General features: G+C 31.7%; 1 protein-coding gene across 1 annotated transcript in view; it reads left to right on the plus strand.

Annotated features, from left to right (window-relative positions):
* The first annotated feature begins 265 nt into the window (after nt 1-265).
* Nucleotides 266-15,292, plus strand: part of LOC124360475 (DNA mismatch repair protein Msh6) — a 53,076-nt gene continuing 38,049 nt past the window's right edge. The window contains exons 1-7 of the mRNA XM_046814139.1: nt 266-713; nt 5,811-5,948; nt 6,794-6,885; nt 7,528-7,662; nt 9,205-9,366; nt 11,299-11,433; nt 14,711-14,846. Of these exons, the coding sequence (XP_046670095.1) occupies nt 539-713; nt 5,811-5,948; nt 6,794-6,885; nt 7,528-7,662; nt 9,205-9,366; nt 11,299-11,433; nt 14,711-14,846 (973 nt within the window). The 5' untranslated portion in view covers nt 266-538. The remainder of the gene's footprint in view (nt 714-5,810; nt 5,949-6,793; nt 6,886-7,527; nt 7,663-9,204; nt 9,367-11,298; nt 11,434-14,710; nt 14,847-15,292) is intronic.

Here is a 15,292-nt window from a genome sequence, read left to right on the forward strand (position 1 = left end):
TACAATTACTGTACTGTGTTTGGATTAAAGTAGTTGATTCAGTTTAATTTTTTTTATTTAAATATTTGTTTAATCTTTTCTCTGTTAAATAACTTGTCAAAATTTGTAATTATATATATATATATATATATATATACAGGTTTTATATATATATATTAACCTTTAAGTCTTTGACGAGTATAACCTATAAATACGCTCATTGGCGGGAATGAGACCAAAAATAACAAAAAATGCTGCTCCCTCAATCCACAACCTTGCAGTTGCAGACTGTTGCTATTAGACTGATGGAGTGCTGGTTATCATCAGTTAAATATATGGTGGAATCTTGCAATCGGCATGTCTTAGTTGTGATTATATGAATATCTTAATTGAGGTTAGATATATTTTTTATAAGATTATCAAATTTACTGTACAATATAACTTGCGTTGTGTTATTCTTCAGAAAATAACCTAGAAACAAATAATTTATTGACTGGGATTGTCATTGTTTCTTTCGTAGAATTTTTCATTACATAGACTACTTATTTATAGTAGAGAAATGTCTCAAAAAACGTTGTTTAATTATTTTAACAAAAGTATAACATCAAATGGGAGTCCAAATAATACAAAATCAAGTCCACCCAAAACGCCATCCCTCAAACGCAAGTTGGATAATGGCAAAGAAAAAGACAGTCCAAAGTCGGTTAATGGATCTGTAAAGAAAAAGACACCAGGTAAGCCCAAGTACCATGTTTAGTTTACACATCACATATTATTGTCATACATTAAAATCACATTAATTTAAGGAAACCAATGTAGCCAACCCTTTAGACAGTCCTTGGAAATTAAGAAGCATGAAAAACAAGTGCGAGAAAGCCATCATTGATATTGTCAAATGATAAAACATTCATTGTCCTCGTGCTATGGTACTTGTTATCTTGTCTAACCTGAAGATTTGTTGAGACGTTCATTTGATCTATGCTTGATACTTAGATAAGCTACACCTTGAGATCTCTGCCAGTAGTGGTGGATGGTGTCACAGATGCCACTGAAGCCTTTATGGTCAAAGAAATGTTTGATCAGTACGTTATCGTAATCAGGTTATATAGAATGATTTAGGTGTGGAGTACGAAAATTGGACCTGGTTTTTTTATTGATATTGATAGATGATATTACTTAATTATAACTATCGATATAATGAAACGATACTGATTTTTGAACAATAACTAACTTGTAACAACTTTAAACGCTTTGATATTATAAACGTATTGTCTTTTATAAACAATAACACAGTCAAAAGCTCATGGAGGACTGTGAAATGAAGTTTTAAAAGTGGTGTTTTAGCTGATCTGCTTGCAGATCTTTAATGTAAGTATTTGTACAGAAGAGAAATATGGTTTTCTAGAGAGAATGTTTTCAACAAATTCTTGAAAGCGTTTAATTATTGCTACCCAAGAGAAAACACAAATAGTTATACATATTTAGTTTTTCTGTTGTAAATGATAGTTATGTTGTCATTTATGAGTTTTTCCTATTTCCAGTTCTAATTATGGTACTTTGGGATTATACCGACCACACCCAGACATAAATCGTTATTTGACATTTTGCTTCTACTGATTACTAGATTAGCGTAGAACAATATTTCGTCAATATAAAAGAGGAATTTTCTTATCGCAAACCCCTCCCCATCCTCATACAGAGGTCAAAGTCGAGCGGTCTAGTAGATAACGTGATTGCAGACTCTCGCCGCCCGTTCAGGTGGTGCGTCGCTTTGTTGTACTTCCGTGTTTTACCCCTACATTTCTACAAACAAAAAAATCAACAAAAACAAACATTACCAAACAAAAACTAAACTCTTTATTGAAAAAAACACACAAAACTTGTTTTTACTCTTGATCACACTCCGCCACCCAAAATGCGAATGCCTCCGGCCATAGTACCTATCGGTAAAATATCAAATTCTAGACGGGCTGATCAGAAATATAAATTGAATTGTAATGGAAAGGCAATTATGTATCGTGCAAAAAACTTAAATAATCATGTGATGCCGCGCGGCCTGCCGTAATCGGGATTCTCGAGAAAGATAAGATAACAGCGACAACAATACCGATTGCAATACCTGGAAATGCTTGTTGATTGGTTGATTGATGGAATGTTAGTTCTGTTACTCAACTACATCGTTTTATAACGTTCTAAGTTCATTGAAAAAACGTTTAAGCGTTGGGGGAATATAACGGAATCTGACCCCATTAACAATTGATAATCGTTGTAATTTTGTAACTAAAGAGTTGTTTTTTCGTTCTTTTATGTTTGTTTCTATAAATTTATATTTTTGTGTTCTTCATACTGGTGTGGTCGGTATAATCCCAAAGTACCCTAATTATTTGTTTGATCGTTATAGCTCCTTTATTATTTATGATATTGTCACTATGTGTATTGTATTAATTTCATATATGATTATTATTATTATGACTAGATATATTGTTATGATTGGTAGACTTGTTTCGATACATGAATATTTTTAGTATCAATGATAATACAAATCGTTATAAAACCATGTCTGCTGAACATGGACATGAGTATGGGTATGACATATATATGGTGTTGTATTGAGTTTTTAGTGATTTGGTACTCTACCCTGATTTAGAATCTAGCTCAGATCAAATTAGCACTTAATCTTGACAAGTATTGCATCGATTAAATAAGTTAAGGATAAATTTATACTTTTATCCACTTCTAACACGTAACAGACAATTTTGCGATTTGGACTACGGTATTAACTTCATTTATGTCCTATTGAAATATATAACAAGTTAAACATTTTAAATGACATAAACAGACGAAAACAGATGTTAAAAAGACGGAATAGTAATTTTAAAACACAAAAATCAAACACTGTAATCCTCTGTCCCTAACTACATAGTTTATTATATAAGTGATTTATCAACTTAAATTTTTTACTATTGAAATATATTGTAAATTGAACATTTTTAATAACATTTGAGATAGTTATAGATGTTGGAATGTTGAAGTAAGTTAAACAAAAAATAATTATTAAATAATAGTGAATGAATCTATGCAATCCTCTGTCCCTATCATTTGATTGTACATGATATAGGTAGCTTTGTATGTATTACAGATAGAAAATAGTTCAATTTAAACTTTACAAGTGAGTATGTAATCGGAGCAATGAATTTAGACACTATCTCGAAGGATGTTATTCTTTTTCCGCCAGAAGTGCGAGATGGTATCAAAGGTGTCATTGAAACCCGAACTGATAGAGCATTTCTGATCTATACTTTCCAAACTCAGATCACGTTGAATCTGGCACAGAAAAATTGTACCGATCACAATTGCCCCTGACCATCAGGGCTTGTTTTGGTAATGGCTTCAATCCGTACTTCTTAGTGCAGTCATTGAAGCGAAAAATACGGTCTTACCTCCGAATTTTTTTACTGTGAACCGATTTGCATGAAATTTTGGAATTAGGCTCATCTTACCCTTAAATTCAAAAGTGAAAATGATCTGAACTCCGCCTATTATTTTTAAGGGGTGTAAACAACCCCTTAATGGAAAAATCGACATTGAGCCATTTTATCGCTAGAAAACATGTTTAATAGTAAGTGGTGAAATTTTAAAGTGTTTTCTAACACAATTACCTCAAATTAAAATCATTCTAAACCCCTTGAACACCTTACAACCCTTGCAAACAACCCCTAAATTGAAAAAATCACAAAAAAATACTTTGGTATGATATAAAAAGATGTAAGTATAGAGTTAGTAATATTTTATATTTTCTATAATAATTATCAAATTTTTAACCCCCTTTCAATCCTTGAAAACTACCCCTTGATAAAAAAATTGTTAAAAATTTGTTTGATAAAATGAAAAGGATTTAAATATTATTCCACACTCTCGAAAATGATTATCATATTCTTAAACTTTTCTACCCTTAAAACTACCCCTAAATTAAAACAGTAAGTATATATGATTACATATTATTTAAAAATAATTTAATTTAGAGTAAAAAATTGCCATTTATTGGATAAAATATTTACAAATTATACAAAATTCACTCAAATGTGTTATATATACATATAAGAAAGTTGGTATGTATTCATGCCTACGTTTCCAAAATATATGAGCCATATTATGTATATATATATACACATTAAAATAGTGTTGGGTCTCTATTATACTGCGTACTTTCACATTGCTCCAAATATTCACGGTACAAAATTTTCAGTTACTAAGTAGAAAAAAATATGATAAGTTTTTTGACCATAACTCCTTCAATTTTCATGCTATCACAATTTATAAAAAACCATTGTAAAGGTAATTAAGAGAGCTACAACATTCTTCATTGCAATATATAGTAAAAAACCTTTTTCTCAAACGGTGAAGGGTTAAAGGGCTTAAGAGAGGCTGTGATTGCGCTGCCACGCGCTCTTTAAACAATCATATTTCCGTCAATTTTTGTTTTACAGAAAAATCAAAAAATCCAAATTGTTTGTCAGAAATATACCTACATTTTTCATACCTAAACTTTTATTCGTATATGTCGTCATTTTTGAGATATTATGAAAAAAGGTGGTTTTCTTAAAATTTGAAATTTTTTTTAATCGTGACTTTTTTGAAAAATATGTGTCCTGAAGCAGCCAAACTGATACAATCTATTAAACTCTTCATAAGAAAGTTGATTCTAGGCGGAATACGATTAATTTTAATTTTGGTGGAAATGGCACTTATGAAACCCATTGATTTAAAAGAAAAAACATTAGATGCTCCTCTTATTTGCAATACAGCTCACTTATTTTACGTGCAAAAGACTTTTAATAGTGCTCATTTTAAAGTTTATTTCAAGTACTATAAAACTCTTTTTTATTAGAATGCCTAAAATGCATCTGCTCGCCGCTAGATGGCATTGACCACATCGATTAAATTTCAGACAAAATAAAAAACGGCTTTGATTTTTAATATCTAGCTTAATATTGCACTTAGAATACTTTATAAAAAACCAAATTGTTCATTGTTTTACCTGCTACAATTGTGTTCTTTATAAAATTTTCGATAAAACGTATATTTTTGGAGATATTTGCAAAAAACCGATGAAAAACGTGAAAAAATTGCGAATTTTAAATTGCCAATAACTTGAAAAGTATTGGATTTTTCAAAAAACGTTATAGATGATTTTTTGCTTAAAATTAGGCCTTCTATCGATATCCGAGGTTATTTTGAAAAAAATAAATTCACTCACGAGAAGGGGTGGCAACCACCCCCAGGGTGGTTGCGGAGTTCAAATCATTTTCACTTTTGAAGTTAAGGGTAAGATGAACCTAATTCCATAATTTTATGCAATTCGGTTCACAGTAAAAAAATTCGGACCAACAATGCTTCAATGACTGCACTATCTAGCAGAGAGCAAAAAACATCCCTGAGGTAGTTAAATTCTAGCTCAGATTATGTAAGTAATCTGACCTCTATGAATATTTAATCTATTAATTAAAGTAGTATAGATAAATGCACATCAAGGTTGATTACATTAACATGTTGTATCCATTGGTAACAAATTAATATTGGGTTTATGAAGTTACTCCTAATCCTTTGCACAATACAAATCATTAACTATTATTAAAATTCAATTATTTTATTAATTTTAAATTTATTTTATTGTGAATAGGTTTAACTGTGAACAAATCAACCTTATGTCTGTGGTTGAGAATAAAGTAATTAATAATAAAATGAAAATATAACTGTAATTTAATTTGTAGATTTTCTAATCTAAAAGAACAAAAATAAAAGACTCTTGGACTGAATTCTATTTTCCACAGTGTCAAAAAAGAAAAAAGAAGAAGTCGTATACAAGTCCGATAGTGAAGAAGAAGAAACAAAGACTCCTCCTGAAAAGAGAAGACGAGTTTTTGAAATAGATAGTGAAGGGGATGCTACAGAAGATGAATTTATACCAGGTACATTAATTGTGATAAAATAGGTAATAATTTATACGAAAATAATAATAGTTCTTTTGTTAAAAGTGTAACACATATGGGGAATTCCAGGAATAAAGAGCCTATTTGAATTGCACATCTATTCATTAAGTTTGTTGTTGGCAATGAAAGGTTTGTAAGATAATATAGGATTTCGGACATTAACCATCGTTATATGTTCAAAATGTATAACACTAAGTTTTAAGGATTGAAATCCTTTTCGCCATGTGTGAAGACAACTAATACATTCACATGTATGATCTACTTAACACCTATATCGTGTGGCAAAACTAACTAAAAACAAAAGAAAACAAAGGAATCCTACCCAGAAACTACTTGGAGTCCAGATAGGAGAAAATGAACCCAGGTGTTGTCACTGCACAGAAGCTAAGAGCACAAATACAAGTGACACCAGCAAAGGTTAAAGTGGGGCACTGGTGGCATTTGTCGTTATAATGATGACAAATGTCCGAAATCCTACCATCCTTTATTCATTACGATCACATGTGATCTTAAAAAAGGTTATGGTATATTGTGAGTACCATCTATAAGAAAGCGGGGGGAGCCTGTTGATAGTAAAACCATGGACAAAGTGTGGTTGTAAATTAATAAATTTAATTTTGAATATCAATTAAAGTAAGGTATGTGTCTAGATTTGAGTTCCAATAAATGTATTTTTGAAATGGCCTTAAACAAGATATAATAGTTTTGTGTGGAATGTTGTTTTAGAATGCCCAGAGTTTAATTTCATACTTTCTATATAAAGGTATAAATAGTTTTTTAAGTTGAGAGTATTAAAAATTTAATATTGAATTATTGATTTGTAGATGAGCATGACGAGAGCTCAGAAGATGAATCTTTATCTGAACATTCAGAGTCAGAACCAGACACTGCGTCAGAAGATGGAAGTCCAGTTAAAGTAAGCAGACCTTAGCATTTCATCAGTTATTTGACTGATTAACCTATTTACTTATGATTGTTGTATGAAAATATTTTTGTAATAGCTTATTATTAAAATAGCATTTGCTATACTAGTGATTTTCGAAATTATGGTACACAAATAACTGTGGAAATTCATGAATAAACGTGACACTGCGAATTGATTCTAATGTGGAAGATCTCATAAAGAATGAAGATTTAATGACTTTTTGCACATATATTCATGTTGTGAAGTAAGTGCTCATTAAGAATTTTTTTGTCAAACCTCAAGATTTGATTCTCACTAGTTATATGCCTATATAATCTCTCAAGAACCGTTGATACAAAAGTAATGGCATTTCTTAGACGTACATTGATACGTCATGGATAGTCAGCATAACACAGTTTTGTAGTCCAACTTAAGGTCTTAAATGTATAAAAGTAATGAAATTTTAAAACCTACTAAATTAAATTTTACATAAACAGCAATGTTACATTAAATGAGCTGTCTTGTAGACAATTTACTCTATGACTTCAAGGCTCTTTCCACTTTCCTTCAAGTTAAAGAAAAGGATAATAATTCATTCTCAATCCTCTTGATACATTTTGATTCAACAAAACTCAATGTGTTTTATTTTACCAGAAAGTCCGGAAACACAATCCAAAAGACAATAAAAAAGGAGGAACCAAGAAAAAATCTGCTCCATCAGTTACACCAGCCAAAGCTAAACTTCAGCTGTTCAAACCATCCACACCGTCTACTCCAGGAAACAAAGAGGTAAAATATTCTTGAGAACTGTTTTAACCATTATTAGTGTTTCAGTATCACAAGTAATAAAAAAATATAGTTGAATAAAGGAATAATATTTTTGTAAAATTTTTATTTTATCTTGAGCAAATGTATGCATGATAATTGAAGTTAAAATACACTTCCATAATATTGAACTAAACATTACTGAGTGAACGAGTAAGATGTTTTGAACTCTGATAAGGCCACACTTTTTATGTACTATCTAGTGGTGGCTTGATAAATTTATATAAAATATTTTTGTTGTAGTTAAATTAAAAGTATGTAGTGTTATATAATGTATGCAGATTAGATAATTTAAGACAAATTTCACATATTAAAAAAGCTTACTTGATCATTTTTGATATTGATGTAGGCTCCCACTTGATGTTATAAGATACCCTTTCCGATCCATTTCTTTGTCTGTAGGATACTAGATCACTCTGATAAAAATTAAAATTAAAAATAAAGAAAAGAACAAAGATAAAAAGAAGTAAGAGAATTTGTAAGCAATTTCTCAAATAGTATGTTTTAGTTCTGTTTGTTAGCAGCTAGGTATGCTATTACTGTAAGTTGTATATTTATCACTATAAAATGAGGTTTACCTGATTCCATGTTTGGAGACATCATCAAAAGTTGTATACCAAAATCAGTATTTTGAATTACAAATAAACAAGAAACAGCTAATAAAGTCGTAGTTTTAGAAATCTAAGAAAATGAATGCTCACGTGATCTATCGGGATATTTATGAACTACATAGCACTCTATGTTTGTTCTGTTCTCTTCACTTTGAGCAAAGGTGAGGGAAACTCTCATTGCACTTAGTCCTAAAATAACATTTTGTCCTGCTAGAAACTAGCCATTCTTGTCAGAGCAGGCTGTAGTAACACAACAAAACTAACAACAGAAAAATACACTGGCAATCAGTTACAACTATTTAAAATACAGTACTCTTTGTTTGTAGATAGTAGAATTCAAAAGATCTGTGGCAAGTGTACTGGCACACAATCTGCTGTTATAAATTGGATTACTGCCATCGCATGTTTGAAATAATCCATGAGGTTGTGAGTCCAGGTCTGGTCAGTACAATGTCTGCAGAAGTAATGGCAGTGAGTCTGGGCCAGTGGGTTACAAACAGTTATTTCTTAAATATAAAAAAATTAATTTTAGAATAAAAAAGTTTGTTTTATTTGTCTTTAATATCTTTTTCAGTTATTTTTTCTAGAATAAACATGGAATATACATTTTACCTTAAAATTAAATGCATGCAAGAACAAAAACGTCCCAGATTATTGGATGGAAATGATTAATTATCAATAGTTTGGTTTCTAATGTGGTAATCATATTTAATTTTGTCTGTATTGTAAGAATTTAAGACAGTCAAGTCTGAATCTGTTTAAATTAAACTTAATTTAATTGAATTTAATTAAAATTAAATTGAAAGGTGAAAGAACAAGTGTAGAGAGCTTGGTGTGACATTATATCTTATCTAACTAAAAACGTTTTTCAATTACTGTTTACTTGTGTTTGCAGAATGCTGTCTTGGACGGAGGAGATAGTAACTGGCCTCATCTTAAGTATGATTTCCTCCAGCCAAACAGAATAAAGGACATAAAGATGAGACCGCCAAGCCACCCTGAGTATGACCCTAGAACAGTGCATGTTCCTGATGATTTCAAACAAAATTTGACTCCTGTAAGTATAGTAGAGTATTCTATGACAGTGAAACATAGACAGTTTTATCCTCAAGAGACCGGTAAAAAAAATTCAAAGTACATTAGTGTCTTAGAAAGGACTGACAATTCATTTAAACGTTATGATATTGTGAATGTTGATGTTAGCTTCAGTTCGCCTTTTTAGTGCTGTGTCTGCACCAGATTCCAGAGGAAACTCTAAGAGGAAGGTGAACTGGATCTTAAGTCAACATTCACATTGAATTAGCCATTGCAAACATTGCTATGTTTTGTGTAGGACACTCTGTTGCTATTTCAACATTAAAGAACACAATGTTTGCTCCTGTTAGGAATGGCTTGGGTTTACAATAATTTTTGTAACGATATTAAAGTATCACTAGTGAATACAGATTTTTAGTAGGTCTACATCTTTTTATAATGTATAATCAGTACAAATTGGTGTGTCACTGGTGTAATTTGATGTGTCTTGTAGGCCTAGCCTAGTCATTATAATTTTGTTGTACTTTTATTAAATGTAAACAGTTAGAACAGCAGTCAACTGTATCAGTACAAAAGTACTTGTTTTAATTTCTTGTAAATTTTGTTCTTGTGTTAAATAGTCTTTTTGAAAAAAATATGTATCTATTGACATTAAAGTTTTAGTTCTGAGTTCCTGTCAGGAGTAACACATACTCATCAACTCTCTTAACCCTCTAAGTGGCAAGCGACGTCTGAGACGTTCTATTTACGCCGCCGTGACGTGGCAAGCGATGTCTTAGAAGTCGCTTCACATTGCCGCTTATTGCTAGGCAACCGATAATTATTTTTACGCCTAGTTTGCACAATTGCGTTCACCACTAAATTTCAAATACATTTCATATAGTATCATCAACATCACGATGAAATAATCAATGGTACTAACTGAAATAATCCTGTTTTCTCCCACGGTCTGTGGCAAAACTAGCTGAGTAGGCCTACATAACTGTTTCGTTTCTCTTGGCTCGTACATATAGCTATATATTTTCTTTATTATTATAACATTGTCTATCTTTTTGGTTTGTAATAAATTTGGCATTGTTTTTACGATCTTGTGTTAGTTTGTTTATTCACTGTTTCCTGGTACCAAATTTTATTTTCAAGCTTGATTACAACCAAAAAACTAAAAATAATAATTTACTGTAATAAACTGATCTGGTAGATCTGTAAAAAAACTCTTTCTCTTCAAAGTAAAATATAGTATGCAAAAATTCTACAGCATTTAGGTTGTTTTTTTTACCAGTTTCAACAAAATAACTTTTTTTTGCTATTTTGCAAAAATGTTTTATTTTTTTAAATTTTTAAATTTATTTTTTTATAATTTTCAAACTTTTTTCCTTTGTTATTTGTAGGTAATTATTGTTTCTACCTTTTGTATATAATGGATTTTCTGTAACTATGTGTTTGTTATTTTTTACAAAGTGTCAAAGTTACAATTTTAGTTTGGTCAATCAAAATTTTTTGGTTTTTCACATGATAAGTCCAATTCAGGTTTCAAGAAATCATTTTATTTTGTCATAATATGAAAATTCAACTATTTCCAAAGAATTCAGTATGCAACATGACTAGATTAGAGTAAAAAATATATTTTTGGTGAATTAAAAAAAAAATACTCTTCAAAGTGGCCAAAAAGAGCTTGCCACTGTGGAAGTTTAGCATCGCCACTTCTAGGGGTAAGTAAGGATTATTTAAAAATATTGCATTTTACAAAAGGACTAAATAGAATTAAAAATGGGAATGATATTGACAAAATAAATACTATTTCCCTCAGACAAATAAATTAATTATCTATTAGTATAAAATTTATAGTATAATAAAATATTATTTTACCACCTTTAGTGCCACAGTGATGATCTATCATCATTAAAAGCTCTTGTACTACTTATAGGAGTTTACTCATTTATATATTTTGTTTCAGGCCATGAGACAATGGTGGGAGATGAAGGCCAAACACTATGATTGTATTTTGTTTTTTAAAGTGGGCAAATTCTATGAGTTGTACCATATGGATGCTGTCATTGGAGCTACAGAATTAAGCTTACTCTACATGAAGGTGGGTTTTTGTGATCTTAACTTTATTAACCAATAGAAATGTAAATGTAGTTGAAAGCAAATTCTTACCATCTGCCCGGCACTTAAGAAGTGTCATACCATTAAATCTAAAAATATTATAAATACATGTACTTTACATATACAGTCCTATTACAATACAGGGTCATCGAAAAATAATGCCTAGATTTTAAATAACTGTCATAAAAAAACTATTAAAGGTAATTTAAAGGTTGTAGTCTTAAAATGTGCGGAAAGAAATACATTTTTTTTTTCATATCTTAGTATGTTTCAATGTGAGCACCGTTCGTTGCCCTGCAGATATCAAGTCTGTAGTCAACTTCCTGCCACGTGCGTCCAATCATATCTGGCGTAACAGTTAAGATAGCGGAAGAAATTCGCTCCCGAAGATGGTCCAAATCCCGAATCTTTTCTGCGTAAACTATATTTTTTATGTACCCCCAGAAAAAGAAATCCAAAGGGGTAAGATCAGGACTTCTAGGAGGCCATGAAATGGGGGCTGCTCTACCAATCCAACCGTTTGGGAAGTGTGCGTTTAGTGCAGCGCGTACCTCGTGATGGTAGTGAGGTGGAGCCCCATCTTGCATAAAAATGATTCGCTGTCCAGTCTGTTGTTCGATATCGTCTAATTGGGGAACACAAACAGTTCAAGCATGTCCAGGTAAACTAGGCCTGTAATGGTTTTTTCTACAAAAAAGAAAGGTCCAATAACTTTGTCATGAAATAACGCGCACCACACATTGAGTTTGGGAGAATCATGCACATACTCGTGGATTTCGTTTGGCTGTTGCGATCCCCATACACGGCAATTGTGACGATTTACACATCCATTTATGTGAAACGTAGCTTCATCACTAAACAACACTCTCTGTAGAAAATTTGGATTATCATCAATTTCATTTAACATAAAACTTGCAAATTCAGTTCGTTTAGGGCGGTCGGTAGGTTTTATTTGCTGTTTTATCTGAATTTTATACGCATGAAGTCTTAGCCGTTTGTGCAGTACATTTTGTATTGTTGTTTTTGGACTGTTTAGTTGAAGACTTCGTCGAGCAATGGATTTTTTTGGGCTCCTAACTCAAGATTGCCGGATACGCTCAACATTCTCTTCTGATGTTCTTGGTCGCCTGGTCTAGATTTTTTGCCGATGGTCCCTGTTTCCCTAAACTGGTTAAACCATCGAACGATAGCTTTGTTATCAGGTGCTGTTTGACCCGGATATGTTCTCCGAAAGAGCCGCTGTACACTGACAATTGACTTTGACTCCGAGTACCAAATCACGCACTGTGCTTTTTGTTGCACGGTCAACATCGTACTGAGCGGCGGCGCGTCTGTGGCCGGCTGACCTTGACGATTGCGCAGCTTGTCTGCGCATCACAAAGACAGGGAAAACACAATCAGACGAACTAAAAACAAAACTTGCGTTCACCAGTTATCGTCCAGTGAAAGAATTACTCATTTAACATGAAAGGTTTTGATGTTATAATTTTATTAAATCTAGGCATTATTTTTCGATGATACTGTATAGTTTTGAAGGTTATCCACTATATTTATGTCAAAATGAATTATATATTTCTTTGGTAGAAACATTTTTTTGTAATAGAATATGAAAAACCATATAACATGATTTATGAACCATAACTTTTTCAGGAAATGAAAAAAATTAACATTTTATGTCTAAACGCTGAATTTCTAGCACCTGCTTATGTAAGTTTTTTCTGAAAGTTTTTGCAAAAGAGTTATTGATAAGGGTTTACACTGGACGTTTGAGTAATTCACATTGAAACACATCGTTGCATTTTTGACCTTGCTTCAACTTGAAGCAGAGCATCATCTTTACACATTGAAGTAGTAGTTACACGAGCCTCTGCAGGCCTAGTAGCAGCAATTAATTTAATTGAAATGTAAGCGTTTAGTTAAACCATAATAACTTTAGTTAAACCATTGCTTTTGGTTTATGATAAAGCAATGAAATTTGAAACATTGTTTAGAATAATTTTCTTCTACATTGTTACATAAAATTTAAAGAAACAAAGAGCTTTTAAAAAAAAATTAGTTACATAAAAGAAATTCAGTGAACTTAGGCCTAGTAATTTTCCTTGTTTTCCCCTTTATGTAGGCTACTGACTATTTTTTCTTTTACTTTATCTGGACATATTGTCGCATTTTTTGCCAAAATCCATTGGAAAATTGCTAGGAATGCTGTAAACTATTATAGGGCTATAAATAAATAAATAAAAATGCCTTTATTTGTTAAGCGTTTCTCAGTACATATCTGTTTTTCAGAATAACTTGTGTCAAATGGTATATGCCAAATAACTACTTAACAACTAAATAACAATAACATACATAACAATACACAAACTATAACAAATATTATAAAAACGGTTAAAACGCTGGACTTACGTTTAAGCAAAGCAACACTTCAATGACATAAAAATTGTTACATTTAACAATAATTAGGTTTTATCTAAGACAATATCAAATTAAAAGTTCTTATCTTTTGTGCGATAATTTGTGCAAATGTAAAAAAAATCAATGAAAATGAATTAGTACAACACGTTCATATTTGTGTTTAATTCATTTGTATTTGTGTGTGTATGACAGTTTGTCTTCACACGTCATATTAAAAAGACTGTCACAAGTTTCCTATTCATTGTCTAACTTTATAATCGGTTTACATCACTTTAACATTTACAATACAAAACTCAGTGAATGACAAATGACCTAACGTCATTTACAAAATAATGACAGAAATGTATTGTTATGTTTTACATCAAGAATATTTTATTGTAGTCCCAGTATACAAAGCAATAATTATCTACAGTATCATCAGAAACATGTTTGAGACTTCTGGTCATAAACTTAAAACCACAAAAAAATAGACAAACCAATCCCGCTTGATAACAATCTCATAGAGAGTAAAAAGCTATTTTCTTTTTTTCTATCAACGTTACATAAACCTTTTCTGTTGCTGATATGTCATCCAGAGCAAGCAGAGAATCAGTCAGGTTAATTTGGATCTTTTGTGAGGTTTTTTCCACGGTTTAAGCCTATATGTATGTATGTTTAATATACTACAAAAATATTCCAAGCTCAATTACACAGGGCCATATTACATGATCCTGTGGTTTTTAAAGAGCGAAATGGGCCCTGATACACAAAGTGGCCAGAGTCGGGCACTTGGAAACCGCAGAATTGATGGTAGACAGAGTTGAAGAGTTGGTTCATGTCTCTAACATTTATAAATGTTACTATAGGGGGATTTTGCCCACACCGGATTCCCAGAGGTAGCATATGGGAAGTATGCAGCAGCGCTTGTCGAGAGAGGACACAAAGTGGCCAGAGTCGAGCAGGTGGAGACCCCAGACATGATGGGAGAGAGAGTCAAGAAGAGTGAGTTGAAATAATTTAATGGTTGATGTTTCTTCAGTAAATTTGTTAACTTTTGCTAGTTTTTTTATTTGAATAGATGAATAACAGACTGTTCTGTGCTTTTGATGCAGTTATTGAAGCTATTAATGTTGAGAGTTGGTTGTACTGGAAAACTTAATTTTACTCTATAAGAACAGTGCTAAGCCTTAAACCATTTTTACCAATTATTATTCCTGACATTCCTATAGTATGGCACAATGATATGGAGAGATTAGGTAAAGGAACTGTAAGATGTGGTCTGAGATATTGTTGATCAGGCCTGATAGTTTTATGAGTAACTGTGTAGTGAAGTAAGTTGATCTGATTCTAGGACAATAAGACTTTTTATTCATTAATACAGTAGAGCTTTGCTTATCCGAAACAATTGGTGCAGGAGGAGTTTTCAGATAATCAATTTTTTGGATAAG

Source organism: Homalodisca vitripennis, chromosome 4, assembly GCF_021130785.1.
Source record: "Homalodisca vitripennis isolate AUS2020 chromosome 4, UT_GWSS_2.1, whole genome shotgun sequence".
In the NCBI taxonomy this organism is placed as follows: domain Eukaryota; kingdom Metazoa; phylum Arthropoda; class Insecta; order Hemiptera; family Cicadellidae; genus Homalodisca; species Homalodisca vitripennis.